General features: G+C 40.8%; 1 protein-coding gene across 1 annotated transcript in view; it reads right to left on the reverse strand.

The window, feature by feature from the left end:
- ulk4 (unc-51 like kinase 4) overlaps positions 1 to 26,932 on the reverse strand; it is a 66,430-nt gene that overhangs the window by 24,515 nt on the left and 14,983 nt on the right. The window contains exons 19-29 of the mRNA XM_030102730.1: positions 18,190 to 18,354; positions 16,492 to 16,677; positions 14,823 to 14,950; positions 10,102 to 10,235; positions 9,850 to 9,971; positions 9,475 to 9,531; positions 8,831 to 8,882; positions 8,189 to 8,283; positions 4,474 to 4,525; positions 3,953 to 4,151; positions 2,778 to 2,870 (exon numbers count right to left, since the gene is read on the reverse strand). Coding sequence (XP_029958590.1) covers positions 2,778 to 2,870; positions 3,953 to 4,151; positions 4,474 to 4,525; positions 8,189 to 8,283; positions 8,831 to 8,882; positions 9,475 to 9,531; positions 9,850 to 9,971; positions 10,102 to 10,235; positions 14,823 to 14,950; positions 16,492 to 16,677; positions 18,190 to 18,354 — 1,283 coding nt within the window. The remainder of the gene's footprint in view (positions 1 to 2,777; positions 2,871 to 3,952; positions 4,152 to 4,473; positions 4,526 to 8,188; positions 8,284 to 8,830; positions 8,883 to 9,474; positions 9,532 to 9,849; positions 9,972 to 10,101; positions 10,236 to 14,822; positions 14,951 to 16,491; positions 16,678 to 18,189; positions 18,355 to 26,932) is intronic.

Here is a 26,932-nt window from a genome sequence, read left to right on the forward strand (position 1 = left end):
ATTTTCTAGAAATAACACCACAAGTGAAATAACAGCAATCCACTGGAAACGATAGAGATTCCCTGTTCAGTTCATTTGCTTTTTGCGTTTGTAACACGCAGAGATTAATACGAACGTTGAACCCAAACCAGTACAGTAACAGTCAGTGTATGATTAAGAATTTTTATAAGAGGAAACCTTTAGTAGATTAACATCATAGCAATTGTCACTGAACTTATGAATAAAATTTGCTTTATGATTTTTAATGTCTATTAAACTTTTTTTTCCCTCAAAAATAAGACAAATAAAAGAATTAAAAGAAGAAGAACCTTCCAATGGTAGGAAACTTTTACAAACATTGCCTATATGTTCACAATATAATGGACATTGCAGCTAAAAAAGAAAAATACTACTTCACATTTGGATGACCAGCATGTGTTGAAAAGCCGCAACCACACACATATTGCATACACACACGAAGAGACGGAACATACATGGGAGAACACACATGGAACCACACAGCATGAGGTTCTTTGGCTAAAGGTCATAGTAAATGTAGTTGTTTGAAGGTGTGTCTGGACTGTGATAATGCAGAGAGAGACAGCAGGCTGCCTTCCCAACGTTAATGTCCCCAATTTACCATCTAATTACCGCTCGGCTGGCTTCATAGCCACACTTATCTAACCAAGACCCAGGCAATTTAATTTCTGATTGTATAACTGCAGTGATGGAGGGAAAGTTGTGGAGAGAGGGCACGCGGAAAGAGAGAAATGTGGACTAATGTTAATAAATTAGAGATGGTGAGAGAAAGAGAGCGAGGGAGACAGAGGGAAAAAAGTAAATGTTGTTAATAATGTCAGAGGGAAAAGAGTGCGGGAGAAAAACAGATGTAGAGAGAAGAGTGCTGACACCAATTTGAAAAGTTCACGTCACTCTACTTGTGTGGAGAAAAGCGGGGGATGAGGAGGGATGGAGGAAGAGAGGGATGGAGACGAGAGGGGGTAAAATTACTGATAAGAGAAGTAGGGGCACATTCAGCTGCGAGGACGAACTTTAAACCCTGGGAGTGGAGGAGTGGGGGAGGAGGGAGGGAGGGATGGAGCGGAATATTAGTAACAAGAGAAATACTGAGTTATTATTGCTGGGGTTGATGGAGGGGAAGAAATTAAGGAAGCACTAAACTGAGGGTTAATCATGATTGCTGGAAATTAATATTTAGCATTTTAGAGATGAGAGGTTAAACATAAATGTATGGATGAGCTACAAAACTACACCATGTGCATTTCTATGTCTGATAACTTCATAATCTACAAATATAGACAATGACTATTTGTAGGCAAAGTGACTTAATGGTCTCATTTTAAAGGTCAGTTATATAGGGTTTAGGCTGATTTATTGATAGTTGCTTAGGTTAATGTAAGAGGAGCCGTACTGTGATTGAGGTTATAAACAACTTGTGGTTCGGTCACTTCAACACACACACACACACAGAGCAAGACTTAAAATACCAAAAAAAACCAACCAGTACAAGTGCAAATTATTCCAGAGCACATTACTTCACTTTACTACCCTCCATTATTATCCTTTGCAAATATGTGACTCTCCTCATCTTAAATTTCCTCCTCATCTGTCTCTCTCAATCGCTTCCCATCCTTCTTACTGCCCCCGATCCACCCTTCCTTTCACACCTCCATCCACCTGCCTCCCCTGGTCTCCCTCTCTCTCCTGTCTCTTCTCACTCTCGCTTTCTATCGCTGTCAACAGCGGAAAAGAGGAGACGGATGACCAGAAAATCAAGACTTACTGACAGCTGCTGTCAGAACACATCTATCAAACATACCTGACACACACACACACACACACACACACACACACACACACACGGAAATCATCTAATGCTTAGACAAGAAATCAGCAGATTTTTTTTGTGCACAACAGCAAGGCACCATCGCCTCGTTTTATGAAGCGTCAGATGACTGCATTCTCAAGACGATGTTTTTAAAATCCTGAATAGTGAATTACTCCCATATTATGCAGTAGTGAATCCCACTTCAACGCCAGCAAAAAATAATTTTGTCTTAGTGTTGTATATTTAAAGAGCGTGCATCCCATTTTCAACAACAGCTCTTCGGGAGCAGCAAGTGTGCCAAGGCGTATCAGCACAACATGTCAAGATTTTACACGTCTCAGCCAATATCGCGCCATACGGCTGTCACAAAACTGATTACTAATGAAAAAAACACTGGCTGTGGGAGAGGTGAAAAGGGTCTTGTTGAATGCGGATCATCAGCGGCGGTGCAGCAGTGCTTGCTATTAGCAGTGAACGTGTCTGAGCCACATCAACAAACAGATGATCATTTGTATAGTAAATATCTGTATCCTGCAAGAGGCGAGTAAATCACAGCTCAGATTACGTGTCAGTGTGGTACATTTGTGTCTGTGTGTGTGTGTGTGTGTGTGTGCGTGTGTGTGTCAGTGAATGATTCACTGAGCTGAACTGGGGCTTCTTGGCCTTGGCATTAAAATACAGCATTAGACTCAGAATAGCTGAAACGTGCCGATGTGTATTTGTTTGTGCGCCTGCTTTGACTGTCAGGTATTTAATGCTCAATCCATGCATATAAAATAGACAATGAGGCAGAATGAATGAAGAGATTTCAGTAGTCTCCACTGTGTCTCCATCTTATGATGATACTTAACGTCACTCAATGTCAGACTTTGGCATTAGAGTGAAAAACGAGAGATTTGTTATTTCTGTGTGTGTGATTAACTGTGTTTCAATGATCAGGTGTGACTACCTGCAGATGTCGATGCTGTGTTCAGTCATGGATACCAGCAGCTTGAGTGCGTAGAGCGGGATAGGCTCTGCTGCTCGAAGAAGAGCCTCGTACCTAGACATAAAAATATCTGAGTACAACATTTGGCTTTCATACCGTTAATAATTAATGCACTGTTCTGATCATTAGTAACAGAGTGTAAACTAGAACAGATCTGGAGAGAGGAGTCGGGAAGAGGGGGAGGGGAAAACTGGAGTTATAATAGGGGAAGAAGAGGAAAGAAAATATGAGAAGAGGAGCAGGGGAAGAGACTGCGAGGGGAATGTAAACAATAAACAAAGTCAACGGCAGGAAAAGACGACATATGCACAAAGTATATATGGGAAGACGAGAGAGACAAACACACCCACAAACAACAACAACTATTTTTTGTATTCTTATTCTTGCATTGTGTTGCGGAGACGACATCATGGCATCCAAGTCAAGTGTATAACTCTCTCACAAAAGCTGAGACCTGCCACTCGACAGAGAAAACTCATTTCAGCAGCTTCTATCTGCAGTCTCAGGGTGTGGACGGAGGTCGGGCAGTAAGTCCTGCATTACAGTTCAACTCCCTCTTCACCACAACAGTTCGATCCAAAAAACACTATGTACTGTTGTTTTTCAAATTGTCCTTGTCAACAGGTATGCCACAGTTTAAATAACCAATTAAAAGAAACAAATAATACCATATATTATTTTCAATAACTTTGCACCCTGTCCGGAATTTCACAGAATAAATACATCTCAGCTAAAATGTCAAAAATCCCAACGTGACATTTGTATTGCTAGAATATTCCTGTTTTCCTCTAGCTGATGGTAAACTTTGACACCAGGCGCTTCTTTCCTTGAGATGACATGATTAGATCTGTTTTTGGCCCAACAGTAGAGCTTTCAAAATGGCTTGTTGGTTAAAGCTGATTGAATCAATTTCAAAAGGATTTTAAGTGATATGATCACAACTGGCAGAAGACCATAGAATGAAACAGCAATTTGTATATATTTTAATGTTAATTGTGGTTTCACTACTTTTATTTTTATGGTATTAATGCTTCTGAAAGAACCATTTTAACTCTGTTCATAAATAAATAAATAAAAAATTAAAGACAAATACAGAAAACAATGCCAGGCTGTTTGTGAGTTTAAAGTGGCCGAACCTGGGAAACAAAGACTCTGTGATGAAAGATATCATTTGACTGCAGGAGCTTCCGTCCTCTCTCCTTTTAGACATTCTTCCATCTTTATCTTTCTGTTCAACTGTCCGTTCCTCAGAATCCTGAAAGCCGCCATCATCCTGGACCAGCAGCACCAAACTGATTTCAGACAGCACCCTTAAAGCAAACACTGTCCACTCCACTGTAAGACACAAAAGAAGGGGAAAAAACCACTATAATCATCATCAATCATGTAAATAAAAATATAACATTTTAGAAAACACATCTTATAAATTGCTATATTACGCCTATAGAGTAATTACACATGCTCAAAGAGTAACAACAGTAACAATTTTAATGAAGTTTCGCTTCCCTGACCACCTAATGCTGTATCACATAAGTTTGCTTTTATTGCACGAATGCACACATAATCTCTGTGTAAATGAGACAAATATCTACTGGCAGGATATTCTTCTCTGGATGTCTTCTTTGTATTCCCTCCTAAAAATCACCACCAGACGTACCGTTTCTGCTGAACACCAGCGAAGTCAGAGGAGGCAGGACGGCATCCACAACCTTAAGAGGACATAACGGACATAAACACGGTTAGCAGTTCTTCCAGTCATGATCCTTGATCAGAATACTTTTCTGATAAGCTGTTGAGTGCTACAGTGAGATAATACAAATCTGATACAATCGGAAATTAGGATCATTTTGATATTATATGTATTTTTTTACATCATCTCAGTTCTATTACATCCTATTTCACATACAGCACATCACAAAACACTACATACTGTATTTCAGAGTGAATATATTAAGAGACGTGGATTTATATTGATTCCGTAGGTATCAACTACGCGCTACTGTCAAAGGGGACCAAATTAATATGGAAATGCACTGTTGAATGATTTCTTTGATCAAATACACACATGCACACACATATTCGCAGACAAACACGGACTTCCATAACTGTCAAAGCCCTTATTTAGGGATGAATCTGTATTGCATTCATTTGCATGATTACTAATATTACCATAGAAACAACACTAATGCTGTGAGAGTGTGTGAGGTTGTTGCATTGAAAGCAGAGGAATAAAACTACAAAGGATGTTGTCCACCACTTAATGGCCTCTGTATTATTATCACAGCCATCAAAAGGCTGGATGGAGTGTGTGCGTGTCCGTTCATGTGTCTAAGTGAGGAGGCTTGGTGCATTCTCTCTGAACTCAGTACTATGGGTAACATGTCCATCCAATTTCTGAAATCCTTTCTTGTCCCCATGGTTTTTTATATTTTGGCTGTTTTACCAAGACGCCCCTGTGCCTGCTGTCCACTGGCATACTGCACACAGTTTGTGTACATTATATACATTAAGCAATAGTGTTTTATGAACATCACATCCACACGTGGCATAATTCAGATTTGCTGTGGTGAGCAGTGTGTCGAGGGGATCTTTCTATAGTGTAACCTGCATATTTCCCAGTGTCTGTGAGAAACGGCACAACTCTGAATAAGACGGGTAGCAAGATTAAGGCTGAATCCCATTTCACCCCTTAGCCCTTCCCCTTGGCCCTTCCCCTTAGCCCTCCGCCTATGAAACGGAGTGCTAAGGGGTAGGGGAGAAAGTCAACCCCTCCGAATTGGGACACCCCTCCGACAATCGCGTACGTCATCAGTAGTCGCCGCTGCCGATGACGTAGGCAGATGCGACAATTATCTGCCGAAGAAGAATGTTTTTCTTACATTTTAAAACTTTATTAATTGACAAAATACTGACATTTATGAACGTCTTTCGTTGCGGACGCCGCCATCTTGCCGATCTTGGAAGGCTTTCTGAGAAATCTGTCATCCAGTGGCGATGGTGGCGAGGGGCGCTTGTTTTGTTCGCCTGGACCGTGGGGTTAGTTCACTTCCGCATTGGCGGGGGCGCTCGTTTCCCACCCGCGCATTCCAGGCGGGCCGTGTTGAAGAAACCAGTTTATTGAAAATAATCGTCTATCTGTTGTGTTTGGAATGCGCCTGGAATGCGCGGGTGTGGAAACAATCACTCCCGTCAATGCGGAAGTGAATTAACCCCGCCCGCCAGGCATGATCTAGGCAGAAAGAACAAGCGCCCCTCGCCATCGGCCGATACCCCTCCGTTTGGAGGGTTTACAGTCAAGTCGGCACCACTCCAAGTCGGCCCCGGCCAACTCGGCACCGCCCCCGCTTGTAGCTAAGCTACTCGGACATCAAACATGAAGCTCCCAGGTACATTATCCACCATCGTGATTAAAAAAAAAGAAAGACGCTTTTGGCCGAGTTGGTAAGCAGCTTACAGTCAAGTCCGCACCGACCAACTCGGCCACTCGAGAGCCCCCCCGCCCACGAGGCCGACTTGGCGAGATGCCGACTTGGCTTGATGCCGACTTGGCTTGATGCCGAGTTGACTGTATCCCGGGGCGGTGCCGAGTTGGCCGGGGCCGACTTGGAGTGGTGCCGACTTGACTGTATCCCCCTCTCGAGAATCTCCTTTTGGAGGGGTGACTGGCCCTCTTTCTTGGCCCTACCCCTCCGTCATAATGACAATTGGGACACTCCTACCCCTCCACGTGAACGCGCAAAACGAGGGGTAGGGCCAAGGGGAAGGGCTAAGGGGTGAAATGGGATTCAGCCTAAATGTATGGATGATTGGATTTATGGATGAATTGATGCATGAATGCATGAATGTATATCCTAAAAAGAGATTAAATTCTACAGACCAGCCACAGAGAGCCTCCTGCAGCTGCATGATGGGGCTCTCTGGTTTTACAGCGAAGAACATGAAGGACTAGCAGAAGGTGGCAGAGGAACGTCATGAACACACCACTACCTCCACTCACAGTCATACACACTGACCACGTTACAAAAATGTATCTCTTGGAAAGAAATAAAAATATTTCATAACGTCAACAAATAGACTAAAAACATCTTTGACTCTAAGAAACCAGACTGGGCCTTTATCTTGAACTGCCCACCCTAAGATACTCAACATTTTCCTATCGTTTTTAAACAGTGACTATTGAATCCTGAGCCTGAAGAGCATATTTCAAAGAATAAAGTCAAGAATAACGACAGATGTGTTTGACAATGCATTTGCAGCATTAACTAGAATTTGCTCTCAACAAAATGTTAACACGGTTTCCCATCACTCGGTTTAAAGGCTTTTAATCAACAGCGATTCCCAGTGAATTATTCCGTATTCTGAATTCTTTTCACATAAATATAGTTAAAAAGGCTAAACAGATAGGTCACAAATGACTTCAGTGAACTCAGAGACTTTGTTCTTTACTCGCACTGTAACAAAGATTCCAGGACGTAAACTACCTGAAACGTGTCCTTGTCCACAGGCCAATAAAAGTTAATCTGAGCTGACTGGGGTAATTAAAGTGTCTTCCTGTGTTATTGACTGTCAGTAGCAGCAAGTCTTCTCTTTGCTCCGGCCTTCTATTCTTCATCTGTTTTCTTTTCTTTTCCTCCAGCCTGTCTGCTTCCTGCTGTTCTCCACTTCCATGGGTCAATAGTCATTAAACACAATCTTATTGTCCTTACCTATGTTCCACCTTGTATGCTCACACACACACACACACACACACACACACACACACACACACACACACACACACACACACACACACACACACACACACACACACACACACACACACACACACACACACACAGTTCTGTTGGTTCAATAGTTGATTAGTGTCTTGTCTAATAGCCTACAAGTTGACCTTCTGTTTTCAGATCACTAAGACAGGCGTAGTAGACTGGAAGACACATGCTGAATACCAACGGTCACACTACAAAAGGAGCACAAGCTGTATTTGCATAAACAACACTCCAACATATGTCCTTTCTTTTTTTTTTCTTAATTTATTCCCTGCAAATTTTCTATCCAAGCGAAGCTATTTTTATTGTACTTTTGTTTCTAAATGGGAGAGGAGAAACAATCTATGTTGACAGTCTGACAGTTAGAAGTACAACAGAATATCAGGATGATGACAGGTTGTCTCCAAACTCCCGTCAGAGCTAATGTGCTGACATTTGTTGAATACCACAAGATACCTGTCCTATATAGCTTTGCTAAACTCTCAGCAGTCTGACGCGTATACAGACCGACAGACACTCAAACATATAGACGGTGCATCGACACGCGGGAGACAGTAAATCAGGTGTGAAGTCGAGGCCTGACTCCGTTGCACTCATACTTACGACATGACTGTAGGGAGTGATGAGCGCATGGTGCTGACTCAGGATCTCCGCAATGGACAGGGTCGATCGAGTGAACTCCTCACATGTTGCTACACCTGACGGAGAGTCAAAAAGCATTCAGCGCCACTGCATCGGGGTTTCTTAAAATTAAAAAGGATGACCTTCGTGATGAGTGATTTAATCTGTTGTGTCTGGTGGGTTTTCCCCCTGGAGCAGGTAGATGTTACAATCTTTGAGCACTAAACCTTCTCAGTAGACTCAGACGGGTGAGATGGCTGACTCTTTGCCTTGTACACTTACATTTGTAATTCATAAATACATCAGTCTCTCCAGGGTTGTATTTGTATCCTGCACTTACTGCCTACATATAATCACTGTGTGTTTCATGATTTAAAGGTCATTTGTGCCTTCAAAGGCAGGTTTCACAACAAACCTTAACGTCTTCAATATATAGACTGCGAGTCATATGGCTGCTTAACTGAAGGTTTCACTCTGTAGAGCCTTAAGTGGCACAACATAGCAGTCAATGGCTTATGAATAATGATGAACAAACATCATAGGAAAACACTAATCATATAAAAATGACAAGTTATTTTTTTTAAATGACGATTGCAGTAAAAACAGCAGTCGGGGTTTACTCACCCACAGCACTGGCTAGATTTGTTTCATTTGACTCTACAGAAGCGATGCAGTCCTAGCATAAAGAGAAATCAGAGATGGCATTAGAAAGAAAGAAAAAAAAAAACTTTAACAAATCTGGAACAAAACTTGATAAACAACTCTTTCTCTATTTAAAGATTATTTGCATGGAACTGCTGCCGATGAAGGGAACGCCATCAGAGATGATCCAAAGATCCGTGTTACGTTTGTTAATCAAACACCTCAGCTGGTACGGAGTATTATTCTTCATGTTTTTCTTTTCAATTATGTCTGAACTCCTGAACTTCAGACTCCATGAGCTGAATATTTGTGCCTGTTTACGAAGCACGGTGGCGTTACATCCACTTTTCTGTAAGAGAAATGTATCTAGGCACAGAGTCTTTAAAAGAAAAATATGTAGCAGTAAAAACTATCTGGATGCTTTTTTTCCCTTTTATTTCAGATCTAAATTTCTACTTATAAAGCACATACTGATGGAAACATTCAGTCTAAATGTCAGGTGCCTGTTTAAATTGCTTGAATTTGCTGAGATGTTATTACGAAATCTGACTCATGGAATTGATTTAGCAAACCCATGAATCAGAGCTTTAACGTGATAGTGGGAAACCTGAGTCATGAGCACTTACCAGCAGGGATCCAGTCTGAGTCAGAAAGTCCTCGGACACAATTTGACATCTAAAGACCTGTCAGGTGAGAGGAGGAGGCACACAGACCAGGTGAGAGTCAACTAAAAACAAAGAAGACATTTAATGAAAATTCCCTTTGAGTAGGACCATGGGGCAAATGCTAACGTTACCAGATCTGTAGATAATAAATCTGAAAGCTTGATTAACTATATTATAAGCTAATTAGTGTGGATGTTGCTGCACATGAGTTGTGGTGATAGTTACATGTTCATGTATGGTACTGTAGGTCAATACATCTCTGCATCAACTTTGCACCCATCAAAAGGAGCCTGATTGGTTTTTCAAAGTGCCACAAAATGTTTTGGTTCCTTTTACCTGAGATGAACAAAGTCCCAGCACCACGGATATGGTGGGAAGTGTCTGTTTAAGCTGTCTGCTTTGAGCTGTGGAGGGGTGCTTTCTCCCAGTCACACCACGTAATGCACACAAGGTATCCTCTAGGGAGAGAAGACAAAAACAGGAAGCAATCTGTGAGCAAAATATCTATAATCAGGCCAAGCTAATTTAATATTTAAGCAGAAAATGCATTAATGCAAATATGTGTATTAGTTAGTTACAGTACTTTACCCATTATAACTGGAGCAATGCCGCTCAGATAAGTAACGGCTAATTTCAGGCACTGAGACAGGTAGGCTGACTGGCTGGGGTTCTCTCTCAGAGGAGTGGCTTTGCGAACGTCTCTCTCCAAGTACATTACCAGCCTGGACAGAAAGGACACACACAGATCATGTGCTACAAAACACTGTTAACAACCAGAAAACCCAGTTTTGCCTCTGTCTGTTGCACTGCTCATAGATGGGTTCTAAGTGTGCTGATTTCAGCTGCACTCAGTTCCAAATGTTTGACGGTATCAACCCAACGATTAACATTTAAACAGTGCGAATCTGCAGACACATTAAGAAATAATTGTTATTGAGCTATAAATTCTTAACGGGATGTATGAAAATAAGGGGCAAAAGGGTCGTCCAGGAGCAAGAGAGACTCTTCTTGAAGGTTTTTATTCTCGCTCTATCGCGTCTATTGAACGGTAATCAATATTATTCTATTCACAAATTCAGAGCGAGGAGGAGAGGTTAGCACCGCTAACTGATATTCATTACAACACTCAAACACACCCACGTGTGTAGCAGTGTGAGCACGCACATAAGCACACACACACACACACACACACACACACACACACACACACACACACACACACACACACACACACACACACACACAATAGGACGAATGAATGCAGACACATGCAGGATTTCAGGGAGGTCATATTAGTTAACAAATATTGATTCCGCGCTGTGGAGTGGTAAAGTGGGAGCGAGGGGAATTACAAATTCAGTATTTTTCCTCATATTGTTGAATAAAAAATTAGCATTCAAGCTGCAGTTAGACTAAATCCAACCTAGCAACAGTTACCACACTGTCCAGTGTTTCAGAGTCGATCTCATTGTATTGATATTCATGTTTGGTACAACAACAACAGAAAAAAAAACATGTGCTATTGGTTGTTGATTTTCAAATCGAGTCCCAGTATGACCTTGAGCCTCCAGTGAGAAAGACCTAAAACTTGTTGATTAAATGTATTAATTTAAAGATTGATTGCACAAATGGTTGTCTTCACTGTTTGTTAGGAACAACCTTTCCATGAATAGATAAGTCACTTTGAAATGATTTGTCGGTCCCAACATGGTAAGAGATCGATACAGCCGTCTGGAGCGTTGAATTTATAGCGAAGCTGGAGGCAGGCATTCGTTTCAAATTAGGATTTCTCTGAACGATAATCCAGTCACATTTTATTTTATTTTACTTCATAAATCAAGCAGTGACTGTGCAGAACGTGAACAACCTAGTCAGCAACAGTCACTGAGAGCACGAGATTCATCTCTTTATCTTTATCTCTGTGTTGAACTCGTATTTCATCAAACACATTCTTTTATGTTTGTGGTTTTTTTCAGTCATTCTGCTGACTGGAGTTAAATCACAAGACGACTTTTCTAATGACATGTATGTTAACATTGTAAAGAAGGATTAACAAGATAATAGATAGATTAATTTCTACACAAAAAGTAACTGAACAAGGAATAACAAAAAAAAAACTGTTGACCACAAACAGATTAGAACATGTCACAGTCATGCTAAACCCCAGTTTAAAGCTGGTGTGCAAAATTTGAAATTTTAATCAACAAGTTAAGGGTAAAAATGCATTATAGTACACAAAATTAAATTAAGTTTTTTAAAGACTTTGGTTTGAACCAAAGTGGTTAATCAGGCTGTTGTCTGTTCATCACTTGCAGCCATTTTTCCCGACTGCTAAATAAAGAGAGACAAACTTCCCACCTCTCTGCCAGTCACTGTGGGAGCGCCACACAGTACTCACACACTGCTGACCTACAAGTGGCCCACTGTGTGAGCGTGCGTGCGTGCATGTGAGTGAATCTGTGAAAAACCATCATGGTTCTCTCCCAATGGCAACCCTCCTAAGTGAGACGGTGCAAGTGTGTTTCATGAAGGAAAAAAAAAAAATCACACACACACACACACACTTACTTTCATGGTACAGAGGAGCTAATTAAACACAATGTGCCACAGTGAGGGCAAGACTGAGGAAAAGGCCTGTGTGCACGTGCGTGTGCACGCACCTGTGTGTGTGTGCGGTTGAATCATGCAGGGTGCTCAGTGGGAGAGAGACAGGCGGGTCAACTCTGACAGCTCCAACTCAGTTAACAGAGGGAGAGGAAGTGAGAGGACAGAGATACTGGAGTGTGTGTGTGTGTGTGTGTGTGTGTGTGTGTGTGTGTGTGTGTTTGTGTGTTAGAGAGAGACACAGAGAGACAGAGTAAAATATGAAGTAAGACACCTGCAATAAGAAAAGATCTCCAATAAGGCAAAACAAGCTCCTAATTTTCATTTTCTTTCCTAAGTATTTCTGCATTACAGTGGCAGAAAAGATACTGCTGTGCAAGAAACATAATGTTCTATAATGCTAAGGCCACTGGGATATGGGAATGCAATGTATTGTAATTTCTACTGGAGTAAAAAGGACAAGATGATTACAGTAAAACTGCAGCTATGCCATTTTTTTGGCCATAACAAATAATGCAATAATACTTTTAAAAACACATTTTATATAAGCTTACAGTTTAACTGGATTTTCAACAAATATGAAAATCTTATATATAAATTCCCCTAAATCGCAACAATTCCAATCCTAGCACTCAATTTTTAGTAATGTTTTGCAGCAGAAGATTGTTGATTTCCTTTGTACATTCCACTGTGGATGATTATTACCCATCATGCAGCACTCCTCAAGCATATCATCGTGGTGTGTTTTCATGCAAAAAAACATGTTTTCCAACAGAGACAAGGTTAAGGATACAAATGCTTGTCATTACAGATCCAGTACATATATGATAACCGAGAGATATTGTAATGCGTCACATTCCTAAGGCGAGTTCTTCTCACAGTGTCTTAAATTCCCATTCTAAATAAAAACAATAATGTTATTTTATGGAGAGGTGTATCTGGACATTCCCATGTGTGACATGTCAAAGAACACGATCCGGAAAAAAAAACTTGGCAGAAAATCAAGACAGCAACAGGACAGACATGGAGAGGGTTATAAGGATCATATGTCAATACTCTTGGGGATTTAATTCAGAGTGAAATGCTAACTGGGTTTATAAACTGCATATATGTTTACACACGCACACACACAGACACACACACACACACACACACACACACACACACACACACACACACACACACACACACACAAGTATATAACTTTATATATATATATATAAAGTTGACAGCTGCATCTTGGGGTGAATCACAGGGCAACCACTAAATGAACCATTTGAAGTTCCTGTAAAGTTACAACATACAGCAGCATAAATTACTGAGCTTGGGTACATACATTTATATTATCATTCCCACAGCTGCTGTGCTAGTTAACACAAAGGTTACGCAGAGTACAACTGCACTGCCAACAACCCCAGGCAGCATTTTCATGAAGGAAGTCTCCCTTCTAAAAGCTATCTGCTTTTAGAAAGCAGATAACTCGGCTGAACTGTATTCAAGAAGTGCTTGCATCAGAATCTGAATCATCTGATTCAAGATAAATCACTCCTTAGAAGCATGCATGGCAAGATTTGTTGGTTTAATTATTTAATGAGCTGCGCATTAGTTCAGTTTACTGCAGTAGCAGTCCGCACTGAGTCAACCAGATGTCGCTTAAACCTCATCTAACCTGAAATAAATTCACATTTTGTATGTTGCATGCAAACACACCAAGCCAGAGTTTGTGAAAAGTGATGTTTTCCAATCAAGAAATGAACAGCTGTTGTGTGGTAGCATGGCTTACAATCCCCTGAAACATCTGAACATGTTTCTTACATATAAATTACACAATTAGTATAGGTGGTTTAACCTGTCTAACAAAACGGCTTGACCCTCAAACCAGCTAACAGTTTAACTGATGCTCCATGCCACGTCGCACTTAGTAATTTACCAAGAGTGTATCTTCACAAAGAGCTGCATTAGCGTACTAGTTTCCATCAAATTAGCTGTACAGAATTCCAGACTAACATTTTTTTTTTTTGGCACCACTATAATGTATGCTGTAGAGGGAAATTTAGCTTTTGTTCTGGTGTGGCTGAGTTAGACAACATACTCTCATACCGCATACAGCTAAATAATTAAAGGGAAATCCCTCCCTGAAATGGAATTCACAAATGCTACTTGTTTGTTGTCTGACAGTTCAGTCTGTGTGTGAACATGAGGCAACTACATTCCAGAGAAACTAATTAGCCACTGGTCTGACAGGCTGAGTGAACAGTGAGCTTCACGGGTCTAAATTTCAGCACGGTTTAGACGGCAGGAGGGTGCACGGAGAAATGTACGAAGTTAAGAGAGGCACATCGCCCTGGAGCAGGATACACGTATTACCGCTATGGCGCAACACCGTACAATTAAGCAGGAGTGTGGCTCTAATTGACAAAATGAAATTATTTTTCAAACTTGCAGCATCCTTGCATCTGGTTATCACAATACCTTGCAGAGCTCCGACTGTTCTAGATAGGTCATATTAACGTTCGGTTTCTCTTGCGGAAATCGTATTTACAGCCAAACCACAACGCTTGAAGGAGAGTTTCACTTTATTTCTAACTGTAATTAACGTGCCACCTGCAATTCCAACAATCTGAGTCGTTACAGCATCTGAAATGTGTTTTTTCCTTTGTCTTCCTGAGAGGCACACATTACTTTCCAGTGAATGTTGTATTTACCTTTGCTGGCAGCAGTGAAGCAGGGTTTGTGTGTTGTCCTGTATGAGTAGCAGAAGCAGCAGCAGTGCTTTAGCTCTTGTTACTGTAGATGGACTCTCCAGAAAGCGCAGCACCTTTAACACCAGCTCCTGTGAAATGCAAACATGTGGAAGTGAGGAGCGAAAGATTTACTGAGACTGATTCAGCAGGAGTACCATGTAAAGCAAGGGATCAGCTGATGGACCTGAATTAGAACAAGAAACAACAAATTCTACTTTGAGATACAGACCCAGCTGTAAAGTCTTACCTACAACGTGAACATGCAAAAAACGACACACATTTATCTCAGAAAATAAAATCTTAAACCAAACATATATAAAATGGGAGGATTTTGAGTTTGCATTTGGTTTGGAGGCCTGGGAAAACAGAAATAAGAACATTTTTGAATTACCATCTTCCGACCGGCGCTTAAATTTATACATAACTTTCTGAAAACCCATGAACAGACAGACTAAAACCTAATCAGCTCAGACTCCACATCAACGCTTAATATGCACACACATATACACAAACTTGTATGCCTAGAGCGACTTCGGGCTGCCGTTCACTCAGCAGCAGTAACTGGTTGGAGGAAAAAAATTTGACCAACCAACATTCATTACCATTATCATTATCACCAGCGCCGCGCCGCTGAGAGTGTGTGTCCCTGACGGCTGTGTGAAGGCATGCACATGCATGTCTGTTTATGGAGTGACACACCAAGTTAATTAATTTCAAAGCCCTGCAGTGTGTGCCTTGCTGATAAGTCCCTCCCCACTACCCATGATGCTTTGCTACGGCAGAAGACTGCAGTGTGTTCATTCAGCCAATTAGCCCAGATACCGACACACTCGACAAATTAGCGTTTGTGATGATGCGTGTGCGCCATTTTTCTCTCTCTCTCTCACACACACACACACACACACACTGTTCTGCGTAAACAAACTCTTGGACTGTCTGTCTGTGTGCCAGGGGAGGGGGACAGTGTGTGTGTGTGTGTGTGTGTGTGTGTGTGGTTGGGGGGGGGGGGCTGGGGTGAATGCATATCAGTGTATAATTAGAGCAGAGTTGAAGTACTAAGTTTGTATTCTGGTGTTAAATTGGAAATGCTCAATGCAAATAAATTCAGTTCAGAGTCAATTACCAATGCCAGGCTCCAAGTTAAAAACCTTCAAATCAATTTCAGCCCCTCTGCCTTGCCAAGATTAGCACATCACATACGCACGAGATGGGCCGTCTTATGAAAAATTAAATAAGTAATTCCTGACAAATTAGTTCATGCACAGTTCAGCAGGAGTTCATGAACCGAGGGGGGGAAACAGGTAGCACAACAGTGAGATTTCAAGAGTTTAAGGCAAGTTTTGTTTGTTCCTTTGTGCCGTTGTGCGGTTATCCAGGAGTGATTTCATCCCTTGCACACAGTCTGAACACCTCCTCATTAGTAAACGCCTCACGTTTACTCTAAAAATCAAAACAGTACACAGTAATGATGTTTCCAGCCAAATGTCTATCAAATACTGCAGTGCTAATGTCAGATAAATATTGCAACAAAATGCTGTGATTAGATTACCTGGGTCAGTCAACACATTAATAATACATACGCGGGATATGAACATATTTGTGCGTCTTGTTTCTGAGTGTGTATCCGTACCTTGCTCTGGGTGATGCGATGCGTTTGGACGCGGGATGTGAGCAGGGCAGTGGCCACAGCAGTGAGCAGGTGCTGCTGCACCCTGGCCCCTGCTCCACCTATGGCCTCTATGACGGCCGCAGGGCCACAGGTGTCAATTACTGTCAGAAAGACTGCTGGGACCACCCGGGTTAGCCTCGAAAGAGCCTGAGAAAACAAACACACATGCACACTGTGGATATATCTGTCATGAATTGTGATCCCAGACATTTACTGAAGTGTTGGAGGAGTGAAGAGGAGCATTTTCCCATTGTATGTAATAGGAACGGTGAAAGACCTACAAATGTTTTAGTCATTCAAAACACAGAGCGTTGAACAACCAAATGTATTTGATTTAGTCTGACAAGCGGAGAAGTACATTTTGATTTGGCATCAATGTATGCCCTTCATCTTTATCCCATTAAGATATAAGAGAAGCAGTGGAGCTTAGCTGCCACGTTTTCAAAAAGGAATTCTAAATTCCCCTTTTCACATTATTCATTCAATTATGTATGATTGGTCAATAGATTGTACTGAGTGTACAAGCACAACAGGAAAGTAATTCTATTGCCTTTTTTTTTTGTGTAACATTTGTGAAAAACAGATTTCTTGACATTTTGTGAAAACAGCTTCTGTTTCAATGCCAAAGTGTTGGAACTGCGAGTGTCTGCGAAACATAAAACAGTGGTTCTTCTATCTATCTATTGGCACAAGAGCCTTTGAGTCCATCGTGAATTAATTACATAAAAACAATATATTAATTGTTTTTTATTTTGCAAATTCCTAACATGTAGTACACCTCCTTTCTGTTCCCAGAATACTGATCCATATCATATAAGGAGCTAAACACAGTGGCTCATTGAAAACAGTAAAATGGATGAAAAGTTTCAATTCAAACTACCGTTGGATAGAGGCAGGGATGCAACGATACCAGTACTTCTAAAAGAATGAGCACAAACCTTAGCAACGTGCCATACTGAGTAACTAACTGTCATAAAGCCTAATTCTGACTCCACATGCAAACGATGTGCGAAGGATATGTGTCACAGTGAACCTCGTCCGCACATCCTCTATGTCAATCCTACGCTCACCTCCAACAGCCTTACAGCCTGCCATACGCAGAGAGTAGTGCCAATCTACGTACTGCACTCTGCGTACTGAAGACCAAGCTCGCTGGGTGCTGCACACACACACACACACGCTCCAGGAGGGTGTTAATGAGTGTACATTTTACATACTTTAATCATGTGTAGCATATAACATCGTTGGTGTGTGAACCCTGAAACTCTTTAGCATGTATCATGTAACACAGCTTGGAGTTGATGAGAGCAGAAATGTGTGAAACAAACAAATTTGCAGGCCACTGAAGCAACTCAAGTCTTGAGTCTCATTAGCTGTTGTAACAGATGACAGAGCTAATGTTAATGTTATTTCTAGCTTTTCATTTAAATTGTTTTCTTAACTTTTGAAGCTCAAAAGACACAAATCAGTGAACATTGTGTTTGAGTCATTTTACCAGTATGTGTGAATTGAAAGACGCTGCTTCTTTGATGAAATTATGGGAAGATTCAGTTGTGATTACTTGTAATTAAGTAATTCTATACTTTTTAAGCTTTAATCAGGTAACAAAACTAATTTAAACTCATACATGTATAGATGGAGGAGAGCATATGGACTTACAGAGATGGCCGTGACTCTGACAGCCTCCACAGTGGAGTGAGTAAACAGGTACCACAGGGCAGAGCCAACGTCTGAGGTGGTGAGGAGCTTGTGGGAGGAGTCAGACACAGTTGTAGCAATGTTCTCTATCGCTTTGGCAGCCATGTGATGAACTATGGGATCATCCTGAGAGAGACACAGAAACACAAACAAAACGAATCATGAGACAAGAAAAATCAGTGAAGTTGTTGAATCATTTGTGGTGTTTCTTCTTCACGAGGCGGCTCTGGCTCGGTTGGTAGAGTTGTCCTTGGGCAAGACACTGAACCCTGAACTGCTCCCTGTGGACGGATTGAGCGCCTTGCATGACAGACGCTTCTACTGGTGTGAATGTGTGTGTGAATGGGTGAATGTGATAATGCAGTGTAAAGTGCTTCGGACTCTGCTGTCGCAATGTGAAATGCACTATATAAGTGTAGTCCATTAAAATAACTACCAGGGATGTCCCGACCACACTGATTGACACCGATCCGAGTTCTCAGATCTGAGAATCGGTCAGTACTGATACTTTTCACTATTCATATATTCATATATTGCTATATGACAACTACACTTAAAGTATGTTATCATGTCAACTTGTCTAAAGCTAAAACCTGAACTGTGACATAATATAAAAATAAAGAAGTGATCCCACGTGAAACAATTTGACCTAAACATACTCTATAATGAACTACAACATAAACAGTACTCATTAGCAACAATCAGAAAGTCCTAACTCCCCTTTAAATGATCTTAAACAGGTTGGTTTGAAAAGAAAACTCCTCGGTGCTGTCTTTTCCTTAGTTGTTGGTTGTAAAAGTAGCATACACTGCTGCGTGTTTACCTTTTAAATGTCTTATGAAATGACTTGTGCTAAATGAAGCTCTGGTGCTTCCACCTCTTGAGGCTGTGTAAATATAGCTGTTTTCTTCCTCTATCGCAATACCCTTCCAGACTGCTGACATGTTAGCCACAGAACTGCTGATGCTGCTACAGTGTGGTTGGTTCGTCCGTTTCCAGCAGGTCATAAATGGGGCTCAGCGGACGGCAGCTGACATTAAAAAAAAAAACAAAAAAATCAGACAAGGTGATCAGCTGGATTTGCGATCTATCAAAAATCACTAATATTGACCCTGATCCAATATCGACCGATCCGATCGGGACATCCCTAATAACTAATAACTACAATGGGACTTGAAATATCTGGCTTTAGGGTCCAAACAAATCAATTTGAAAACTGATATATCACCACGCTGACCTCAATGACACCCCTTTGCATATTGTTCAGATGAAGGCCAGACTCTGTGAGGTGATCATGTTAACCAATCCACCTAAAAAAAATAGTCACTACAAAACTAAATTTTCTAATTCAGTGTTTGACTACAAATTAAAAGTCAGATGAATTAGTATGTGAGAGAGCAAAAGGCAGCAATTTACTAAAAACTAATGCATTAACAAATTAAAAATTAGATTAGCTCTCAACATCACTTCAATATACAAAGGAAAGCAAGGCTGTACGTGTGCACGAGTGCACTTATGTGAGTCTGTAACAGTGTGCAAATGCTTGGGTGTGTCTATGTGTATACTGTATGCCCACACACACCTTTGCCTCAGTTGAGAATAGTTGTTTGTCCTCAGACAATGGGACCGGGCTAATGAAATCTCTGTGGCTGAGGAAATTAGTTTCTCCAGGAAAGTCATTGTGGAGAAAGACAGGAAGTAGAACAGAAGTGATTGCCTCTGTCAGGTTATTATTGTGTTTCACTGTGTTACATCAGTCAGACGCTACGCTCCCTAGATATGAGATACAATGGAGTCTATTCATAAAACACACTTAGCCATATTGTGTGTTAAAGCTTTATGTTAATAGCAAAAATGTCATTTCACTGAGGCAGCCCATCACGGAAATTCAGAAGTAGACAGGTTTTAAAAAATGAACACTTAATTGTGTTGACAGACACAACATCTGTGTATCGAACTGAGGAGAAATCAGGGACTTATCACACAACACGAGTGACACATAATACAAAAACTTTTTTTTTTTTTTTTGTCTCATCAACTGCTAGTAAAATTGTTTTAGTTTGTTTCTTCGACATCTGCAGCTAGTCACATTCACTGTGTTTATGTTGAACCCAAATGATGGCAAGAACTTCATCATCACTGTTTTCTACTGCCTGTTTCAGACAGCCATATTTTAGACTGAAAACACAGGGCTGAAGTTAATTACCGACAGCAGATGTGGATTTAGCAATATACATGCATTTATTTTTTACAGCAAGTGTAACTGTTGGCACTGCTGCCATAAGCATTTAACAACATTCCCTTACTACAGAATAACTTCAAAACTGATGACATTCACTGTGTTGGTATGAACAGATTGTAGGGTTCATGTGTTTATATGTTCAGGTGAAATATCCAGTTTCACAATATTCACACCATCTGCCTTAATTCATGCATTATGCAATGCTAGCCAAAAATATCCTGCAATAGAGAGGAACCCTCGTGTCTAAAAAAAAAAAAAAGTTGAACTTTAGTACTTGGTGAATTTGTGATTCTCAAATGGATACACAGATGTATTTTTGGCATTTAACAATGCATCAATCACCAGTCTGTGTTTAGCGGTTATTTCGCATTATAAAGTCCACAGATGTAGCATTCTCAAACACAGGGGAACTCTAATCTTAACTGATAACTTAAATAACAACCCATTAATCCAATATAGGACATCACATTGTGTATTCAACACCAAGGGACTACGCTGAACGACAGCATAATGAATCCTCTGGCACCCCTCCGGGAACTCGTGGAATGGTCTGTTCCAGCATTCCCCAGGCCATGCGGGCCAGCTCACTAATGAGCCCACGGGGGAGCACCCACTGTCTGTGTGTTTAATAGACTGTAGACCTGCCAGGAACTACACAGGGAAGGGGGGGTGGGGGGGAGACGGCAAGAGAGAGAGAGAGAGAGAGAGACAGAGAGCGCAAGAGAGAGAGAGTGAGAGATCCTTACATGTGGTTAGGAACAAGTAGCTCATGCAAGAAATTCCATCATTATGATGCAGAGAGAAATACAGGAGAGAAAGCGAGAGGGAAGAGGAAGTTAATCTCATTATCATGTCTCCCAGTATGAGGAACAAGTTCATTCAAGACGCACACTCATTTAACATGCTTCATGTTAAACCTCACGTCTACAGAAAGGACATTTTGAGAAAATTAAAAATACTGCATGTATATATTTTTAGAGTTGTTCTTCTGGTAAACTGGCTATTAGGTCAGCATATATTGTTTAATTAAACACAAGTCTTTACTAGGTTTAAGTGCATATAATAATTATCCGCTTGGTTTGACATAACAGAGTTTAATTTATACTTGAGGATTGTAGTGGTTTTTCTCTTCTTATAGGACAAGCACCAGTCTTCAAACCTTCTACTATGGTTACATGGTGGAAAACTTTTTTTACTCAACAAACATGAGTAAACAATGTCTAATAATTTGAGTATACTCTATCATTATCACCTGAAACAAACAGCAGGATGAGGGAAAAAAACAATCACAACATCATCTCAAAAACAGTTTGGTGAAGTTCTGTTCTTTCAGACTTTCACCAACAAAAGTTGGAAAGTTTTCTAACTTGTACCAGTTGACACAGTCTTACAATACAGGTTTTAACACACGATGGTGTACTGAGTCACTCAAGGAAGCAGCACAAGTAATATTGAACAGAAGAGCAGAAGCTCTTTGCCACCACACGGTGGTCTTGTCACTTTGCTAAGCAGGTATCAATCCAATCCAACTCAAGCTCTGGGGTTTGACTTAAATATTATATTATGCCCCTTTAAGACAAGAGTTCTCTAACTTTAATAAAAAGACTAAAGCAGAAGTTTAATAATTAATATTTAACTGTTTCACTTTACTATGTATCAGATCTAATTAAATGGAATGTACTCTTTCTTGTACAGTCTGTCATGATACATGGTAGTTACAATAAGACAAAATCCTGATCATACACCAGTAAAAGATATATCATCCTAAAAAATGAAAAAAAAAGAAACACATGATGATTTGCTATGTTTCATGTCACTGTCATGTCCAGGTAAAAAATATGATTTAATTTAAAGCTCTTCATCAGGTTTGAGCAGAACGAACTCACAGTTTCTCATAACTGGGTCAAACCAAAAATCTCTCACAATACAGCTCAAGGCTGACATAAAAGATTTCCAGACTTTGAACCAAGTTGTTTTCACATGAAATACTTAAAAGGCTGAGGCAGATACAGGGCAATAAAATGCTGCCTTTAAGTGCTGATCAGTGGATTAGTTTTATACCCAAACATGTTTGCACCTGTTCTCTGAGCTTCGAGTTGAAAGACATACAGATTACAAAAACTATATCCCTTTACTTCACTGTGTGCGCCCTGTGCACGCAAGAGTGCATGTGTCACATGTCTGATGTGGTTTCCCTCTGTAATTAAAGCCCTTTAGAAGCCCAGTGCACCTGGTCTTGAATGAACCCCTATGACAGGAAGGCACACATACCAAAGCTACACACACACACACACACACACACACACACACACACAGCAGAGAGAGAGAGAGACAGACAGAGAGAGAGAGAGACTCCTACATGAACCATGGGGTCTAATAGTGCTAAGACCAACTGGATGAAAAAAAGCAACAAGTGGACATAAAGAAAAAGTGAGGACAGATTTGGAAATATGCAATGTGACAACTGAATGTAAATGACCAGCCAGGAAAATGAGGTTTTCTCCATGCGAATATTTGAGATTAACTGGTCCATTTAATTTTCCCATAGGTAGCATGTGAATGTCTTGCTCTATGTTTGCATAGTGATGGACTGACAACCTATTCAGGGTGAAGAAGACAGAAGAAGTTTTGGAAAATGAGAGCAAAAGTTTTAATTTTACATTCATGGTAAACTTGGTTACTTTACAATAGCCTAAATGATGAGAATGTGTGTGTGTGTGTGTGTGTTCATGCATGTGTGTACTGTTCAGGCACGTGGACTGGTCATCCTGTGTTACAGACACAAGGGTAGGACCCATGACTATCTTTAGAGTCCCCCTCTGTTCTCCTCTCCTTTGTGGAAGATAGTGATAAATCATTAATAGGCTCTCCGCTGCCGTGCATGTGTGTATGTGTGTGCGTATGTGTGTGTGTGTGTGTGTGTGTATGTGAGGGGGATTTCTGCCTTCTGCCCCCTGGCTTCTCTCACTGCAATACTGTTCACACATCATTTTTGTTGCACGCACACACACAAGCGTGCACACACAGATTTTTCATCATAGGCACCGCTGAAGCATCATCTTGTTCAGGCTCATAAATAATTTCCTGCAGCTCAAGTCTGGCCTGGAAACCTGCCTTTCACTCCATGCCATCCACTCCCCCTCTCCAAGTACAACTCTCTCCTTCTCACTCTGCCTCCCTGCCATCCCCCCCTTCCCCCCCTCTCCCTCTACACTGATCCTTCTTTATTTCTTCCTTTCTGTCACTCCCTGCCTTTCCCCAATATTCCCCTCTCCTCTGGTAAAACCACCGTTGCTCTCTCTGGCTCTGTACAACTCTCCAGCTCCACTCGACACCCCCCACCACCCTCCCAAGTTGCACCCTTCTTCTAGTACAACAATCTGTATCTGTCTCTGCAGTACTTTACTTGTAAATCAGGAAAACTCAACAGCAGCGGAGGGGGCTCGGGTGATCCAGCGGGTCAGAAACTGCATCAAAAACATACTGCCTGGAGCGCATTAGACAGGGTCTTGGCACTGGAGCTCTGTGCTGTCATGCAATAAACAGTGTGTGGCACCCCATTTACATCTAGCGCACCAATACAATTTACCTTTCAGCCTCTTCAGCCAATGTTGCAGGAGAAACGCAGCATTTATTGCCGCACTAATCAAACTATGAATCAGTAACAGAAATATGATGCCATAATCTCGAATCAATCCAGACACTGTTGGCTTTAAAAAGTCTAGTTGTTTTTTTTTAATCACGCGCTATTTCAGAGTGAAGTTCTGCTCTGTAATGTTCAGAACCGTTTTCAACACTCAGTAAAGCTGTTACCAACTTTATGCTTCCTGCAATGTCGAGCAGCTCGTTTTCATCAGATTTCAACCGACACCAACAAACATCAAACATGAAACTTTTCCTCTGAAACTTATTAGCTGGCTTCCAGGCTCTAAAATTCCCTTTAAAACTGCCTTAATAATTAGTTTCTGTTAACAGTAGAATGATTACATACTGTATGCTGCCAAGTGAAAAGAACTGCCACTGCAGCAAATGCTTAGTGTGACAGTCCTGCTACTGATACTAAATTATTTTGGATTTTCAGTCAACTCCCCTCTCATCAAACTGTAGTCGCAGAGAAACTCTGAGAAACTCTAAAAAGCCACTTAATGATCCCCTACCTGTGCAGCCTTAAACAGCATGAAGCCAAAATTAGTGATTATGATGATGAATGTGGTGGGCAATTTAGTGGAGCTAAATATTTCCCGTAGGAGCTGGTGAAAAGACCAAATTATAGTTTCTTCCCATTACAAAATTACAACATTCTACTAGTGCTGCCTTGTGTTTGTCTACGTTCATGAGCAGCTATTAAAAAAGGTCACCAAAATATATGTGCAGACTGGAAAACAACCTCAACATTATCCGAAAATAACATATTATGCTTATAAGAGATAAGAGAAGTCGAAATCAAGACCTTCCTGTCTGGTTTGCAGGTTCTCTATCAGTAAACATAGAGAAAATAAAGGTTCATTACAACTGGTGGTTCAGCTTTTTATCACAATCCCAAAGTATTTTTAGGTTAATTCAACATCCAAGTAGGTGTGTGGGTGATTATCTGCCCCAGGGTCAGCTGGGAATGGCTCCAGCTCCATGGATGGATGGACAGGCTCTTGAACAAACAGAAAGTGTTCCTATAAAATAAATTATATGATGAATGCTTTGTCAGTCAATTAACAAAACAGTAGAGCTGTGCGGCCTTGGCAGCTCTGTTAGTTATTGGCCTGATTTGCTTTGTTGCTAATTTCTATTCCAAGAGCAGTTTTCTATACACTGCAGACTGATTTCTATTCACAGAATTATTATTTTTTTCTTTACTGTCAGCAAAAACTGTTGCAAAAAAACATATTTGTGAACGCTGTGCTTCTCACTTGCTCCTCTCTTCATTTCAGATAAGACCAATTTGACTCTTTCAGTTTTTCCTTAGATTTTGACAATCTGTAAACACTGGTTAGATTTAGGCAGCTTTTTTATTGGGTAGAAATTAGTCAAAATTAAGATCTGAAAAGTCATCCATATGTAATAACAATAATGAAAACGTAATCCCGGTGATGAACGTTAAGAAGCTTCAACAGTCTCACTGGTTTGCTTATGCCCTCTTTGCCATGAGCCCCAACGAGCCAGAAGTTCACAACAGAAAGACAACTAAGACAAGATGAGTCTAAAGATTTGATTTCATGGAATCACAGAACCAATACCAGTGGCATCCAGGAGCAAGGCTCAGCTTCAGGAAAAAAAACCTTGCACTTACACTTTCAGACCAAGCAAATCTAATCTGAGCCTCCTGAAATCTGCTAAATGTGTTTATTAAGACGTTTGACGAGTTGGTGAACACTGAGTTTTGGTAAATTATGCTAAGTCACAATATGACCACATCAGCTGGAGAGAAAACGCAATGTTCACGAGGCAGAGTTAGACTACAGTATTTAGACAGCATCATAATATCCGCTATAAATCCAGTAGAAAAACAGCGAGACGGGGAGAGGGAGGAAGAGAGACGGGGTGGAGGGTGAGAAAGAGCCAGAGAGATGGAAAGAGACTGAGGCAGGTTGGGTCTAAGGATGAGTGTCTGGTCCCTAAGGCTGTGTGTGAGTAGTGTGTGCGTTTCCATCAGCATACTCTCACAGCTCAATAATGATAAATAAGTCAGCCCTCTCCACCCTCCCCTCCACCCCTCTCCTTGCTCCTGTCACACACACCCCTCCTCTGTTCATCTATCCCCCCCACTACACTCCCAGTGGTAATGAAGCAACAGTAGGTACTAGCTGACAACTGTGCAGACCAGTTTCATCTATATTCATTCTGCTATAGGGGGCCACCACAGTGAGACCCCTTCTGCCTCTGAGAGACAAAACAACATCCATCCATCTCCTTCTCCCTTCCACCTGTTCACTGTATCTATTAGTCTCACTACCCAGCAAAGGTTTCCTCATTCAGTGGCAATGGGCCAGCATGTGAGAACGATACAAATACTAGACCGGATTACCGCACTTTGTGATGTGATGTGTCCACAAAAGACACACATGTTTAATTCAAATAGAGATGAATAAAGATACAAAAAAAAAAACAACACTTGGCATTTTCTTCTTGTTTGATAACTTCATTGTTGAGGCAAACATTTAAAAAGTTTTAAAGTACTGGGTTCAAAAAAAAAAGGTCAGGTCAAGTATGTAACATGGTGGAAGAATGAACCACATACACTTTAGAACATACCTTATTTCATTTTATACATTTAATTGTTAAAAAAAAGTATCATTAAAATGTAAAAACTTCATGGTTTGGTACAGTTAGGAACAAAAACTAAAGGTATTACTCTCACTGAGCAGATGTCAGATAATAAATGTGTTGGAAAGTTTTAACCAATCCTAGAAACCAAACTCCACTGCAAAAAAAAAAAAAAAAAAAAAAAAGGGCTTAAAAATAGGGAAG

The sequence above is a fragment of the Salarias fasciatus genome, chromosome 11, assembly GCF_902148845.1.
Source record: "Salarias fasciatus chromosome 11, fSalaFa1.1, whole genome shotgun sequence".
Lineage (NCBI taxonomy): Eukaryota > Metazoa > Chordata > Actinopteri > Blenniiformes > Blenniidae > Salarias > Salarias fasciatus.